General features: G+C 41.1%; 1 protein-coding gene across 1 annotated transcript in view; it reads right to left on the bottom strand.

Moving 5' to 3' along the window:
• pex5lb (peroxisomal biogenesis factor 5-like b) overlaps window positions 1–15,933 on the bottom strand; it is a gene marked incomplete at its 3' end in the record, with an annotated part of 65,147 nt that overhangs the window by 12,223 nt on the left and 36,991 nt on the right. The window contains exon 7 of the mRNA XM_080778821.1: window positions 5,390–5,491. Coding sequence (XP_080634947.1) covers window positions 5,390–5,491 — 102 coding nt within the window. The remainder of the gene's footprint in view (window positions 1–5,389; window positions 5,492–15,933) is intronic.

Below are 15,933 nucleotides of genomic sequence, written 5' to 3'. Positions count from 1 at the left end.
GATTTCATGTTGCAATGTGCAATTAATAAGCTGATGGAGGAGTGTCATCATCAATTAACACTGATGAAGCCAGGAGAAGGCCTATTAGGACATATATAGTGCACACATTTTATTACACAGACATGTGTGGAGAGAGAGAGAGAGAGAGAGAGAGAGAGAGAGAGAGAGAGAGAGAGAGAGAGAGAGAGAGATAGAGAAGGAGGTAGAGAGTGAGAGAGCGCAACACAGCAAATCTGCAGTTAGCCAATCAGAAAGCTGCTCACATCCAGATAACCTTGCATGGTAACATAGTGACATACTGTGTCTATCAGAGCCTACACTGCCTTTCATACAATCCCAATCTTATTTGCGTTATGCTAAACACATTTAATTTCAAACATTTCATACTGTACGTATACATTTACACTAACAACAGGTGGTGCAATAATGCCACAGTGGTCGCTATCACTGCTATTCTGACTATAAAATGTAGACCATTTTATTTACCCAGGGAAATATAGGCGCATGCTCACTAGGAACCCTAGACTCTAAGCCCCAACCCTAAACCCTAACCCCTAACCCTAACGCTCACCAGTGAAAACGTTGAGGGTGCGGCCTGAGCGTGCTATGGAGGCACCAGAAGACTGCTTTGAGTGTACAGACTGGGATGTTTAAGGAGGGATGTCAGCACACTGATGTGGAGGAGTATGCTGGGACTGCATACTCAAGTGTATGGAGGACATTAGTGTTGTCATGAGCCAATGAGACACCTCTGATGATGACCAGGCATCTATCCATCTATCCTTATGCTGCGTTCACAGGGGCAGATGCAAAGATACATACAGTCTACCATTCATTGTCAATGGAAGCCGGCGACATGAAGATGCAAAGATACATCCGACGTTTGTAGCTGCTGCAAAAGCCACAAAGCTACAAATTGAAGCTGATCTGGGTTCAACTTCCAGATGCAAAGCTACAAAGCTACATGCTGGATTGTTGTTGTTTTTTCTCAAGTTCTTAGAGAACTCTTTAATCATATTATGTAGATAATTTATAATATTATGTGACACTAAAATATGTTATGAATTGTGATGTCTCTGGACATTGGGAATGCACTGGTATACTGGTATGATTGTGGAATCAATTGCACTGGTATGATTGTGGAATCAATCCAGGGTTGGTTTGGTCCATGGGAGGGGCCTAGCCTTTATAAGGAGCACCTGCCACTACCCGGGCAATCAATGTAGGATTGCACAGGGTGCAGAGCAGACCTAGATAGAGCCAACCTGGCCAGTGGGCTGTATATATACTTCTTTTTTTGTATGCTGTTTGTTGGAACGACTCTTTCATGTGAACTCTGCAAGGTGAATAAAAACAAATTGATTGTTCATCAAAAGACTTGTTTTCAGTACCTTTCACTATTTTTGAGCTGGTTCAGTGCCATTTTTGGGCCCACACTACCTAAGTTCACACTAGGACAAAGTGTGACAACGTCAACGGCCGCGTGAGCAACAGATTTTAGTGACAACGTGACAAATATGTTGTGATCTTTGCATCTCTGCATATGCCTCATGTGAACGCAACATTATCCTTTTGCCAGATTTTTTTAACATCACAACACAACAATAAAATCAATCAGAAACGAACGACATACATCTGTGTATCATGCGTTCCGTCTCCTCCTAGTGGGCCCTTTCCTCACACCAAGCTGTTCTAACAGAAATAAATTAGAAATAAAAATCTATAACTCTAATTAGTCTACTGGACCACATCACCTGGGGAAATGTGGGGCTTGTCAGTTTGCATTAGCCTGTGTTAAGAGTGAATTTGGAGAGAAACCAATAATTACTGCAGCTGGATGAGGTAGGCACAGTTCAGGCGTGTGTGTGTGTGTGTGTGTGTGTGTGTGTGTGTGTGTGTGTGTGTGTGTGTGTGTGTGTGTGTGTGTGTGTGTGTGTGTGTGCGCGCACGCGCGCGCATGCATGCATGCATGCGTGATGCTGTGAAACTAACAGACCCACATCTAACCTGGGGAGTGTCTTAAACACATTTCTTCAATGTAGCCCATATTTGTTATTGCATCATCATGCTATTATTATATCCATTGCCCATTTGACAGTATAATGTAGAAATACATTTCTACATTATTCCTATAGACAATAAACATCAACCTCTCCACTTAATTAACTAACTTCATTAACTAACCCTGCTGATTAACCTGATAGGCACTTGGAGAATAGTGGAAGTACAGAGTGAACTCAATAATACTTTTGTATAAGTAATCACACTATACCAAAAGGACTTCTGTTTCCTTGAGACTGTACTAAAATAACACTAAACAGTTATAAATATAATGCTGGACCCAGTTAAACCCAACATGAACCAACTGGAGAGAGTCTTAAAGCTAAGAATATTTCAAGTCGAAATTAAGATTTCAGATATGGGCTCATAATGGTTACCAAGGATTAAATGACAAAGTACTAACTTATCCAAACTGTTATTGCGCCCTCATCAGCTGTTATTCTAGTCTGACGTACTAAAAATAGAAATGATTTCTAAAGTGATTAGGAACAAAAAGCCTCTTTAAATCAATCCCTGAGAAGATTTGATTGGTCTGAGTCCGGTGAAGTGGAAGGGGATTGGTCAGTACAGGAAGTGATTTCAAATGAGATGGGACTTAACGGGCCGAGCGGTTCTGATACTTACAGGAGTATTAGCAGCGATACTAATGCCTGGATGGAGCGGTTCTGATACTTACAGGATTATTAGCAGCGATACTAATGCCTGGATGTTATTTACCAATAAGGCAGCATCCAGACAGGTGTCAGATGTCTGACTTATGGCATGCACAAACGCACACTCAAACACGCACACACACATGCACGTACAGTCGTACACCTCACTTCACAGTTAAATTAACAATCGTGATTCTACCATGTGCCAGTGTGACAGCTGCGTATGTCACCTCAGAATAAAGGGCTTGGTTATACTTTGTCGTCAACAAAAAATATCAGATCTGTCTCAGGCACACAACGTGACCTTGTGACCTTGTATATCTGCTACTTCCTGGCGTGCGACACAGGCGGGCAAGAAAGTGTAAACCTGGGCGTAAACATCACAGTGGTGAGATGGGACGAGCAGATTGAATATCGTAACACAATATGAGCACGTTATCATTTGAGCCACTGCAGTGGAAGGAGAGAGGCAGGAGGTGTGTGTGTGTGTGTGTGTGTGTGTGTGTGTGTGTGTGTGTGTGTGTGTGTGCGTGCGTGCGTGCGTGCAGGGGGGGGGGGGGGGGTATGAGGACTCGGCTGGAGGCAGTTAGGAGGGTGGAGGAGAGCTAGGTGACGGATGGATGGATTTAGGGAGGAGAGGACCGGAGGGGGCGGGAGGGAGTGAAGAGATGAAAAGGAGAGGATGGGATGGGCGTGGACCATCACGTGAAGGATGACAGGGGAGGTGGAGAAGAGAAAATGGATGGTGTGTGTGTGTGTGTGTGTGTGTGTGTGTGTGTGTGTGTGTGTGTGTGCGTGTACTGATGGCCGCCCATCGTGGTGTCACTCCATGGATCACTTTCCCTCTGTGTCCTCAAATCATCCCTCCGTTTCCTCTCTCTCTCTCTCATCATTTTTCCTTCGCCCTGTTCTTTTGTACAAAGGAGAATGGCATTCATCGTTGTTCAGGCCATATTTATTTATGGACTGTACTAATAGTGCGTCTCTTATCTGACTACTACAGTGTACTATAATGTTTGTGGTGCTGCAGTACTATATCTTATCTGACAAGTACTATAATGTTTGTAGTACTACTGCACTAGTGAATCTTATACTACTGCAGTAAAACTACAAACATTATAGTCCATAAGTACCAGGTCTTATTCCCTAACTTGAGTAAACTAAAGACCTGGAGGCGTGATCAATGCTCTTTGGCCACTCAGAATAGCCAAATGGCATTGATCACGCCTCCAGGTTTACTCAAGTTAGGGAATAAGACCTGGTTAAGACACGCAAAATACAGCCCCATATCTCACATAGATAAGATAGTTCCTGTATGAACCTCAATAAATAAATGTCCCCATCTAGAGGTGCAATTCCCCTGAATTATTATACCTGAATGTGGAATAGCAATACGTCAGAAAACAACCAAATCTTTGGAAAATACATCTCTGGAAAATGTACCACTTTTAGGTAACATGACTACAGTGTACAGAAGTACAAACAGATTTTAATCATGTTCACTGGAAATGGTCTTTATCAACGTTAACGTTTCCCCCCGAAGCAAACAGTCGCTTTAAAATCAAAATCAAATGATGTTGTTTCTATTTATAAACCATACACCATGGGAAGGCTTGTGTCTATTTTCCTCATTTGTGGTTTTTCTTCTCTTCACAAAACACTATTTCCTATCACTTACGCCAGTGGTTCTCAAAGCGGGGCCCAGGGACCCTCGGGGTTCGTTGGTTGGGGTTCCTCATGCAGGGACCCTCGAAGAGGGTTCCAAATGGACCCTCACAGGTCTGTAACCTGAGGAGGCTTCCAAATGGACCCTTATAGGTCTGTAACTCTGACAGTGTACAAATGGCTGTAATTGGTTCCATTTGTAGGCTACGCTTTCAGAGTTATGGGAGTGGTCACTGAAACGTTTGAGAACCACTCACTTATACACCTCTGACCAGAGGAACCAAAGACAGACTCTCCGTCCATCACCTCACCTGCACCTGTTTCTCTCTCTCCATCCCTCCACCTCATGCAGTCTGTCTATAGTATAACTCTGTTTTAGGCATCTGAAATGTCTGATCCATCTCTCTATCTCAGTCCACCTCTCTGATTCTCTATAGCATATCTCTTTACATCTCCACTTGTCTCTCTCTGTCACTCAGTGTACCTCTCTACCTATCACCCCCTCTCTCTCATGCAGAAGACTCTCCCTCCGGTCCTATGTGTGCTGTTGTGACTGTGATGTATGGGAGTGTCTCTGCAGGCTGATTCATTATAGGTGCAGCAGCGAGCTGATAGATGATATTGCAGGTGATACCCTGCACCCCGCTCGGCTACATATCGCCGGTCCATATTTCTGTAACTCTACATGCAGGTGATACCCTGCACCCCGCTCGGCTCCATATCGCCGGTCCAAAACACAAGCACCTGGATCCGGTTGCATATATATGCTGTGCCTACTGTATTTACTGTACATCATTCACATACATACTGCACTGAACGGCATTAGTTCCACAACACCGTCGCTCCTGACATGCACTGCCGGTTACACTGCGGGTTACACTGCGGGTTAAAACTCACCTGTTTAGGGTTGGGTTTTGGGTAGGGTTGTGGGGCCTGGATTCTTGAAATGAATACGTGCGTGTGCGTGCATGTGCGTGCATCTGTGCGTGTGCAAGTGTGTGCCCGTGTACCTCTACGGCAGCTTTGGCTCTGACATACTCCTCCTCCGTAGTCAAGTTCCCACGCAGCACCTGCGACCTGGTTCTCCTCCTCTCCCTGGTCACACAACACTCCTAACACACACACACACACACACACGCACGCAAGCAAGCACACGCACACGCACGCACGCACGCATGCAAGCACACACACACACACACACACACACACACACACACACACGCAAGCAAGCACACGCACACACGCACGCACGCAAGCACACACACACACACACACACACACACACACACACACACACACACAATCCTCAATACAACCTCCGGTAGATTTGATCTGTTGCTCTTAAAGAGCAAATGACAAACCCTGCTAATATTACTACAAACACAATGAAAACAGACTAAAGAGTATCAGGGCCTCAAGGCAACCTTTTAATATACTGGCAGATTATTACATGTCATGATGATAGTATATCATATTGTTTCTTTCGGGCAGAAACATCTTTGTGTTTTGTGTTATTTATTTATTTTATTTATTTATTTATTTTAAATTTAACGCCCTACTTGATCATACTGGATTCACACAAAAGCATCAAAAGTAGCAGATCCACAAGGGACGTGTTTTAACTCGAGCTTGTAGATCGGTTTGTAACTTTAGCTTTTTACTAAAAAGTAACAGTTTTTGGATATAATATGATGATAATATGTTTCCACCCAACAGAGACGATATACTATGTATATAGTATATTATACTATATAGATGAATCAGTGCCTGATGATGGTTACCGAGGGCAACGATGCAAAACGGCCGTGTCGGGTGAAAATCTCTTTATGACATACCTCCACCTCCGCCTTAAATATATAAAAAAAAAAGAAAAAAAACATGAGAACAATTAACCAAATATCTGCATCATAAACTAGCATCTATGGGACAACGAGAGAGGAATGCTAGAGTGAGGTACAGTTTGGAGAGAACACAAAGACAGAGGAATGCTAGGGTGAGGTACAGTCTGGAGAGAACACAAGGACAGAGGAATGCTAGGGTGAGGTACAGTAAGGAGAGAACACAAAGACAGAGGAATGCTAGGGTGAGGTGCAGTAAGGAGAGAACACAAGGACAGAGGAATTCTAGGGTGAGGTGCAGTAAGGAGAGAACACAAAGACAGAGGAATGCTAGGGTGAGGTGCAGTAAGGAGAGAACACAAGGACAGAGGAATGCTAGGGTGAGGTGCAGTAAGGAGAGAACACAAAGACAGAGGAATGCTAGGGTGAGGTGCAGTAAGGAGAGAACAAGGACAGAGGAATGCTAGGGTGAGGTGCAGTAAGGAGAGAACACAAAGACAGAGGAATGCTAGGGTGAGGTGCAGTAAGGAGAGAACACAAGGACAGAGGAATTCTAGGGTGAGGTGCAGTCTGGAGAGAACACAAGGACAGAGGAATTCTAGGGTGAGGTGCAGTCTGGAGAGAACACAAGGACAGAGGAATGCTAGGGTGAGGTGCAGTAAGGAGAGAACACAAGGACAGAGGAAATCTAGGGTGAGGTGCAGTCTGGAGAGAACACAAGGACAGAGGAATGCTAGTATAACTGCCGGGGACACTTAACTTTAATTGTTATTTTTTGTTGCTTATGTGGTTAACCTTTATTTTGACATTTCCTGTAATTTGGTTCACCTTTTACTTTGGAACTTCCTGTCACCGCACTGACACGAACATAAGTCTACTCACTTCACTCACCTGATCATCCACACGCAAACAGTGACATAGGGACAGGGGAGAGAGCAGCGTATGTCTCAAAGTAGCAGCGCCAGACGGTATGTTTTGTTTTGGTTGCAGCATCCATGTTCACACTAATTATGCAATGTTAAAAACCTGCTAGATGATGTGTAGCGTTGGTCGACTGTTAAGTGAATCTGTCCATAATGTCCACAGTGTCTGCTTTGCTGGGACAGTGATCGATGTGCCAAATACCTGCATCTAATGTTCCCCTAATCGTTTGGTGATGTTTGAAGTCTACGGTGGCTGTCTACTCAGCCTTTAGCCCCTCAGTTAGCGGAGTGAGGTACAGACTTACTTTTTGATTTGTTTGTTTGGATTTCTTTCATGATTTACTTTGGGTTTAGTTGCTTTTTGTTTTGTTTATTTTCATTGTTTGTGGTGCCTTTGCTTCATGATCTGCTTGTTTGTTTATTGAAATGACCTGAGGTATATTGAATCACTGATTAGGATCAACTGTAAATTAAGTATTTTATTGTTGACTTGTACAAAAGTGATTAACTCAAATGCACTGATTTTATTGAAAACTATGAAATGTTTGGTATGATTCTTAAAGTATTTATTCTGTTTTATAGTTTTCACGGTGTTCCAAGATCTTCACATGTACCTGAAGAGAAATAAACAACACCCGTTGAGACCATCCACATTCTAATTCTTTCACAAAACCGAGGGCGCTAACAGCTAGGGTGAGGTACAGTCTGGAGAGAACACAAAGACAGAGGAATGCTAGGGTGAGGTACAGTCTGGAGAGAACACAAGGACAGAGGAATGCTAGGGTGAGGTGCAGTCTGGAGAGAACACAAGGACAGAGGAATGCTAGGGTGAGGTACAGTCTGGAGAGAACACAAGGACAGAGGAATGCTAGGGTGAGGTACAGTCTGGAGAGAACACAAGGACAGAGGAATGCTAGGGTGAGGTGCAGTCTGGAGAGAACACAAGGACAGAGGAATGCTAGGGTGAGGTACAGTCTGGAGAGAACACAAGGACAGAGGAATGCTAGGGTGAGGTGCAGTCTGGAGAGGTGAGACTATGGAAAAAAGTACAATTTTGAGGTATTTGTACTTCCAGTATTTCCAATTTCCAATACTTTTACTTCTACAAAGTTCTGTAAGAGAAGTTTCGAAATGAGAATACTATCCACCTGTTGGCTGTCCGTCAGAGGACCTATTCTTACAGGAGGCCAATGTCTGACCATGTTTGACCACTACTGACCACACCTTCAATGTATTTTCTGCTCTCATGTGTGTATAAAGGAGAGCAATGTATAGGGCTCGTGAGGCTTGCATGCGTGCAGTCTCCCTGGGCTCGTGATCCCTTGTATTAAATAGTATCATTGTTTCATGCCACTCTCTGCCCTGTGTATTTCTTAATGACTCTGATTTGAGTTCTAAAAATATCTTTGACAATTATGGCGCTGTGTGAGCACGGTTTTTCCACTGTCCGTCAGCATTCTCTTTTTCAGGATATAGCGCTGTACATATGAATCTGAGTTGCTGATCGACAGGGATAACACCAAAACGGACTTTGGGGTAAGAGTGGTTTGACTCAATGTTTAATTTAGGGTTTCGTATTTTAAAGCTGTGTCATTACAGATACAACCGTACAAGATACTAGCACTCTAAGGTGACATTTCCGTTATCAATTTATTTGGTACACATGTCTTGGCTATAAGGCCATGTGGTAGTAGTAATCCACTCTAAGGTGACATTTCCGTTATCAAGTTATTTGGTACACATGTCTGGCTCAAGGCCGTATGGTATTAATAGTCCATACTAAAAGGGTGACATTTCCCTTATCAATTATATTGGTAAATATGTTTGGTGACATTTCCTTTATCAAAGTATTTTGATAATATATGTCTTGGCGATAAGGCCATGTGGTAGTAGTAGTCCACTCCAAGGGTGACATTTCCCTTATCAATTGTATTGGTAAATATGTTTTTGGCTATAAGGCCATGTGGTATTAATAATCCACTCTAGGTTAGAAGTCCTTTATCAGTATATAACTGGCATAAATAAATAGGCTAGAAGTCCTTTATCAGTATATCACTGGCATAAATAAATAGGCTAGAAGTCCTTTATCAGTATATCACTGGCATAAATAAATAGGCTAGAAGTCCTTTATCAGCATATCACTGGGATAAGTAAGCAGGTTATAATCCTTTATCGGTATATGGCTGGTATAAATCAACTGAAGTCCATAGTTATGTTGCGCATATAATCGATATGCCGATGTAACATCTCGATCATTAAAACAGGGACAAAGGAAAATAGGCGTGATATTGAACTACACGTTTAAATAATTATCTTCACATTACAGACGATATAATTAATACGTTAGCAGTAATGTAAAGTGAATATAATTGCAGATGTCGGAGCCCGTAAAATAGAACAGGATCAAAAACGTTGTCCAGTGGCAAGCGAAAAATGAAGCCCGTATAGTTAGGCATTTATATAAAAGAAAACTAGATAAAATGTCAATGGGATGGAGCAAGTATAGGAATATCATACAAATAGCGTCCACTGAAATTCTCTTTCATTTCTCTCCGTGTGGGACCGACAAGCTCACCGGGGAGGTCAAAGGAGACTTGTGAGACAGCAAATTGTATGAGATTAATTCATAGGTTCTGTGCGTAAGACTCGAGCAGCTGAGTATGAATGTGCAATGTAGAATGTACACCTACATATGGATGAACGGAAATACTATTTTGTAAAAATCAATCATGATCCTATAGTATTGGTTGTGGCATTTTGAACAAAATAGTATAAAGAATGTATTCCTGGTAGTCGGCCAGGAATAGCACTGTCCATGGTGTCACCACAAAGAGTGAAGGGACACCAGTGTAACCTTGTTGGCATGTGTCAAACAGGATAGCAGAGCAGTAGGTAGGAAATGGTTAAAATTCGAGTATTCAAAGTAATTAACTAACAGCAACATGATTAACTAATTATTTTGGCCATATAGTATGCTATTAGTCTTATCATAAATGAAATGACAGTATAGCAATGTTCCAGTGTTATGGCTGGTTAGGAAAGGTGAAATAAGGGGAAAAGAAAAATATACATGTGTATATATATATGTATGTATATATAGAGTAATTGTGCTTTGTCGCTTCTTATATTTGGACTAAATCGATAGGCAAGATTATACTCGAAGCATAAAAAAAAAATATATATATAGGTAGATTATAGTATTCCATATAGAATAAGGTAATGTGTGTAACTATCATCATATTTTTACCTAGTCAAGACAGGAACCCCTGTGTGTTTTTCCTGGGAGATTTCCCGTTTTGTTTTGTTACTATACAGAATATATCATTGTGCATTTTTGAGAAATACTAGAAGGTCCTTAGGGAACCTAAAGTCAGATTTAGCTAAATGGACATTTGTCAGGATAGGCAGTGTAGAGATTCCTTCACCCCCATCCTCCATAGCAGCTGTCCTGAGTGGCCACACACCAGATGAGATGAGGCAAGCAAGGAGGATTTTTGGGTGAGTGTTAATGAGTCTAGTATTAAGTTCAGTGTTTTACAGCATTACAGGAGAAAGTTTCTAAGATGTATTACGTAATCGCTATAAGTATACTCTGTAACAAGTAATTGTAGAATTCAAACATAGGCTTACTTGAGTAAATTGATATTAGTTGTGGCTATATTTAAGAAACCCTTTCAATTTAGCAGATCAACAAGCTCACAAAAGTGTGCCCATGGAGAACAGATATTTCGACATGGCTAAAATGTATGAAGGACTGGAGTATGTGGGTTGGGACTATTTAATTGAGCGCGAGACGCAGTCCCACCTAAATATACTAATAGGTCCATCCGTTAGGGATAATGAAATTGGAATTATGTTGGTCATATATGAACAAGCAGAAACTTGAGTTACCACATTGGAGTATTGAGTAATGGTATTATATGAACTTAAAGTGAAACGTGCGGAACTCTTACATGAGTCTTATCAGCAGAGTTGATTTACCAGACATAGAAATGAATAGTACTGTGTTTTTGCGTAACCTGGTTATTGTTCGACCACTGATTGCACCATTGATCACATCGCACAGTTGCTAAAGAGAGGACAATACAAGCCACATGCACAGTGGTTTGTCAGTAGACTGTTCTGCACTTGGATTTCTGAACAATATTTGCATGTGTTGGTTTGGGGCCCAACACGGCAGGAAATGGCAGGAAATGACATTTTGGGAACAAGGACATGTGAGTGACAGCGTGCACTCGGACAGATGAACAATGGACCATGGGCTTGATGAACTAATGATTGTCTTTTTCTTTTCATGTGATTGAACACTGAGCGTCTTGGGGGCGATGTGCGGTTGTGGTGGTGGTGTGTCGGTGATCTCACAATGAGTGGGTGAGTAAAAGTGGCTTATGAGCCAAGTGTGCTATTTCCGCTACGATACATGCCTAAATTAAGCAGTTTCGAGACACAGGTAACAAGACACTCTCCTTCAAAGGGGGGGGTCATTGAGCTTGTGAGCTGAGGTGACCGTATAGTTTTATATACTGGTACTTCTGGTAGTAGGCCTACACTAGGTGACATTTGACATTTTTAGGGAATATACTTTTGATTCAATGTGGAGTATGTAGTGCTGGCTTGTAAATATGACCATACCATTTTCCTATAGTCAATAATCTAATCAGACAATGGAATTAAAGTTTTAGGACTCACTACTCTCATAGTGAATTGATCCTGATGTGAATAAATATCAAGGAACAGATAGTTTTAAAAGGCATAATGATTTCTTGAGAGGAACCAAAAATGTAGGGGCCTATATAAGATTACGCTCAAATCAGAAACCCCTACAGCCCAAAAAGGGGATGTAATTTTGTGTAGTGGTCAATTGCCACTCAGATATAACATGCAAATAGTGGTCTGTAGTCAGAGGCAAGTTCGACTCTACAGATTGACTTAAGTATAGGTAGATTAGAAATGCGTAAACGATATTGTACCCTTAAATAAAATAGATAATGTACAACGGTATAGAACATTAAGAGATATGTCATTTGTGGGATACGAAAGATTTAAAATCGTCTGCAGACTAGAGTATTCCTATTTAAGTGGCCTTGCCGAGCCATGAGGCCCATAGAGAAGAGCCCATCTCCTGTTTCTGTAGCGTGAGGCAACTTGATGTATAAGTACACCCCCTGGACATGACACTAGTATGTCGCAGGGATTGAACCCCAGTCCAGCCCTTGATGCTGAGTGTCAAGCAGGGCGGCACTGGGTCCCATTTTTAGAATCTTTGATTGACCTGGCCGGGGGTCGACGAGCTGCGACCTCCCAGTCTCAGGGCGGTCAGCCGGACACTTTGTCCACAAGGCCACTGAGCTGGTCATTGTTTTAGTTTTTAGGTAACTGGTTTTAAATTACGTGAGAGGCTCATAGCATGACATCATGTCACTTAAGTAACAGGTGTCCGTGCTGGACACCCCGGTGATTCAGTCTGTAAGATGCGACTCCTTATAAGTCAAAGGGATTTATGAGTCCCACTTCAACAACAAGGCGTTCTAGAAGTCACCTCAGGTGTTAGATTTAACAGTCGATGTTGCATTGCAAACAGTCTGTGACTGTCATGTTTCCCTATGGGAGAAACAATGGTCAGAATATTTTAATCTGATTTGTCTGTATTACTTGTAGCAACAAATGCCAGTAACGTCAATTTTGAAAGTGAGAGCTTCGTCCTTGTAAGTAGAGTAAACTTGCAAAATATCCCAAGAAGGGGCGTAAACAGTTGTCATTTCCAGCTTGCATCCTTGTGTTAGACAGGGATTTTTCTATGCCATAACAGAAGGCAGCAAGCATGCTGATCAGTTCATTAAGACACATACACATTTGTAGGATAAGCTATGAGGCTCAATTTGAATTGGGTGTCTAGCTGATCATATAATTTGTCCCAGGAGGCCAAAGGTTTAGTTATGGATAATATCACTTATATTATCTATATAGAAAGCAGTAAATGGCCATTTATGATGATGTACAATAGAACACCCCTCATTTCGCAGGTGTGGTTTTTGTATTCTCTACTTGCCAGTTGAACGTTATGTTTTTGTGCAAGTTACAAGTCATGTAAATACTAGCGTTATTATTTTATCAATGAGAACATTAGAGGTGCCAACTTTCACAACCCACATGAGTGTGTGCAAAGTCTCTTGGTGTCATTAACGGTGTCAATTTTATAACTTTCGTTGTGACATTGTGACAGCATTGACCAGGTTGTTGACCATGGCTCCCTGTAGGCCCGGGGCCAAATTAGGCCCATGAAGGAATTATCGTAGCCCGTAGGATGATATTTAATTGGTATTAGAACTGGCCCTCTGGTATATTGCACGGACCACCATAATATTACAAGTCCCACAATGCACGGCGAGTGCATTGTCACGTATCGAGGGCCCACAAGAGCAATCATGCGTCTTCTCTCCACTATTGATCGGCAGTGAAAGTATATCACTTGTGGTCAACTTTCAGCTACCCCTCTCCCCAAAGATGGGCCGTGTGTTGAAACACAGTCCGGCCCTCGACTTGTACCAATTTTACCAATTTTGGGCCCACTGTGTCAAGCTGTGAGGTTTCAATCTTGTAGATTTGTAAAGTCTTGTAAAGTTGATGATCTTAAGTGAGTTGATGATTTACGCAAATGAGGGGGGTGGAGGCAATCCGGTTTTAGTAAGTATTTTGTATTTTGGCCTGCAGGTCTGATCTACGGGAGGGGACTTGCAGATCAGCTATTTTCAATAAGCGAGATTTAACAGTTAAAAAACCACCAAATCTACATTGTATTATATTTTGTTGATTTTTCTGAATGTATTCCTAGATGTTATCTTTCCGATTTGTTGTTTTCTAGTTAATGTGAGATAAAGTTTATTTGAAGTTAGGGAAATAATTATGTAAATTAACAGTATCGGCTTAACGGTAGTCCTAAATATGTTTTGACATCCCATTAAGGTGGGATGACCAGATCCTGGGCATGCCATTAGAGGCGGATAAGGCCGTAACTTTCCAGCATGATGTATAATCTAGGAATGGCCCATTTTAGCTTATTAAAACTCGCTCAGAATTGAGTGCGTCGGTAGAAAGGACAGGATTTTTAGAAAAAGCAGATCCCAACTACAGGGCCAGATACGTTTATGCTTTATTGTGTATATATTATATATCCATTGAAAGAACAGGATTTTTAGAAATAGCAGATCCCAACTACAGGGCCAGATACGTATATGTATTATTGTGTATATATCCATGGAGGGTCTTTCCTCACCAATGTGCTCAGTCTGAGTCATGCAGCTGTCAATCAAACAGCTGACTTGACTCCTTCACACTGTCATGTCAACTGACACTTTGAGGGCATTCCCAGAGTGGAAAATAAGGAGAAAGTCACAGTTAGTGGTAATAGGTTGGTGGTGTTTTAAATAGCTTGATAATATTATCCCTAGCGATTGTGAGCAGTTCTCTCTGTCTGAATCAGAAATAAATGCTCACAGGGGGGGAACGCATAGGCTAATTTAATTCATTGCATAGGCTAGGTAATTTGATTAATTTGATAGGTATTGGAACATATAGGTAATTTAATTAATTTGATAGGCAGTGGAACATTTAGATTTAATTCATTTTAAGTATTTGTAAATATTTTAATTATTTGTAAGTAAATTGGAGTGATTAGTGAAATTATTCATCATGTTTGATTTATTTGTAGCTTTGTACATGAGTAATTAGTAAACAGCAACATTAACTTGTCTCCATGGGGAGTTAGGTTTTGTTGGTGTCAATGGCACCTGGCCATTTATGCAGGCAACTTCAGTAAAAAGTAAGCTGAGTCTAGTGACTCAAGTACTGTCCTATTGGTTAGGCCACAGCTATGAGTGTGATCAAGGATGAATGACCCGGGTATGTTTGTGTGGTGTGTGATGTTTATTGAATAGGCTTATAAGGGTTAAAATGTAAAATGTATCACTATGTATATTGTATAACATGTTATCTTTAGGTAAAATTATTGTAATATAATGAAGATTGTTCTTTCCTACTTTCCAGGATGGAAGTCACTGTTAATTCAATTGTTCCAGGTGGCGAGGATGGCTGATGTACCGATCAGAGAGCCTATCCAAATGTGTGACAATTTTAATGACAATTATCTTTTTCCCATTGTGCACGGCATGGTTAATATGGTAATATTGACTAACTCACTAAAATCTTAGATTAACGTGTCTAGGAAGAGTGTTGTGGTATTGTGATAAATAAATAAAAATGCAATTGCAGGAGGAAAGTACAAGGGAAAAATTAGTATCTGTCTATAACACACTACGTCAACAAGGTAAGAAACCAATCCCACAAAAGAGACACGAATGTATTACAGATCTCAGACATTATTGAAATATTCGGATTGGCATACTGAACTAGAAGTATAGTGTAATAGTCTGATGAAATACTGTGTAAAGATTCAACAATGTGCAACATGTCTATAAAGTTAATAACTATAAAAGAGTTTTAACCAGAAATTAGACAACCATGATCAAGATAGGTCTTAAATAATTAGGTATTACCATCCAAGAAATTTATAGAACAAATGTTTTAGTGTAGGGTGTAGTGTTTGTTTTGTTTTTTCCAGCTCTGAAATCCAAAATATTAAGAGAAACATATCAGGAGATGTGTTTAAAAAAGGGGAAAACCCAAATGGAAACAAGGAGAAAGCAATCTGGGTTTGTATGTTGGGTAAATATACACATACATTGACATTAGTCTACTGTTTTATGAAAACAATTAATGTAAAATAAATAATAATAA

This window comes from Protomyctophum bolini (genome assembly GCF_963924005.1).
Source record: "Protomyctophum bolini genome assembly, chromosome: 12".
Lineage (NCBI taxonomy): Eukaryota > Metazoa > Chordata > Actinopteri > Myctophiformes > Myctophidae > Protomyctophum > Protomyctophum bolini.
Note: the sequence above shows the minus strand (reverse complement) of the source record. Positions and strands in the feature narration are given on the sequence as shown.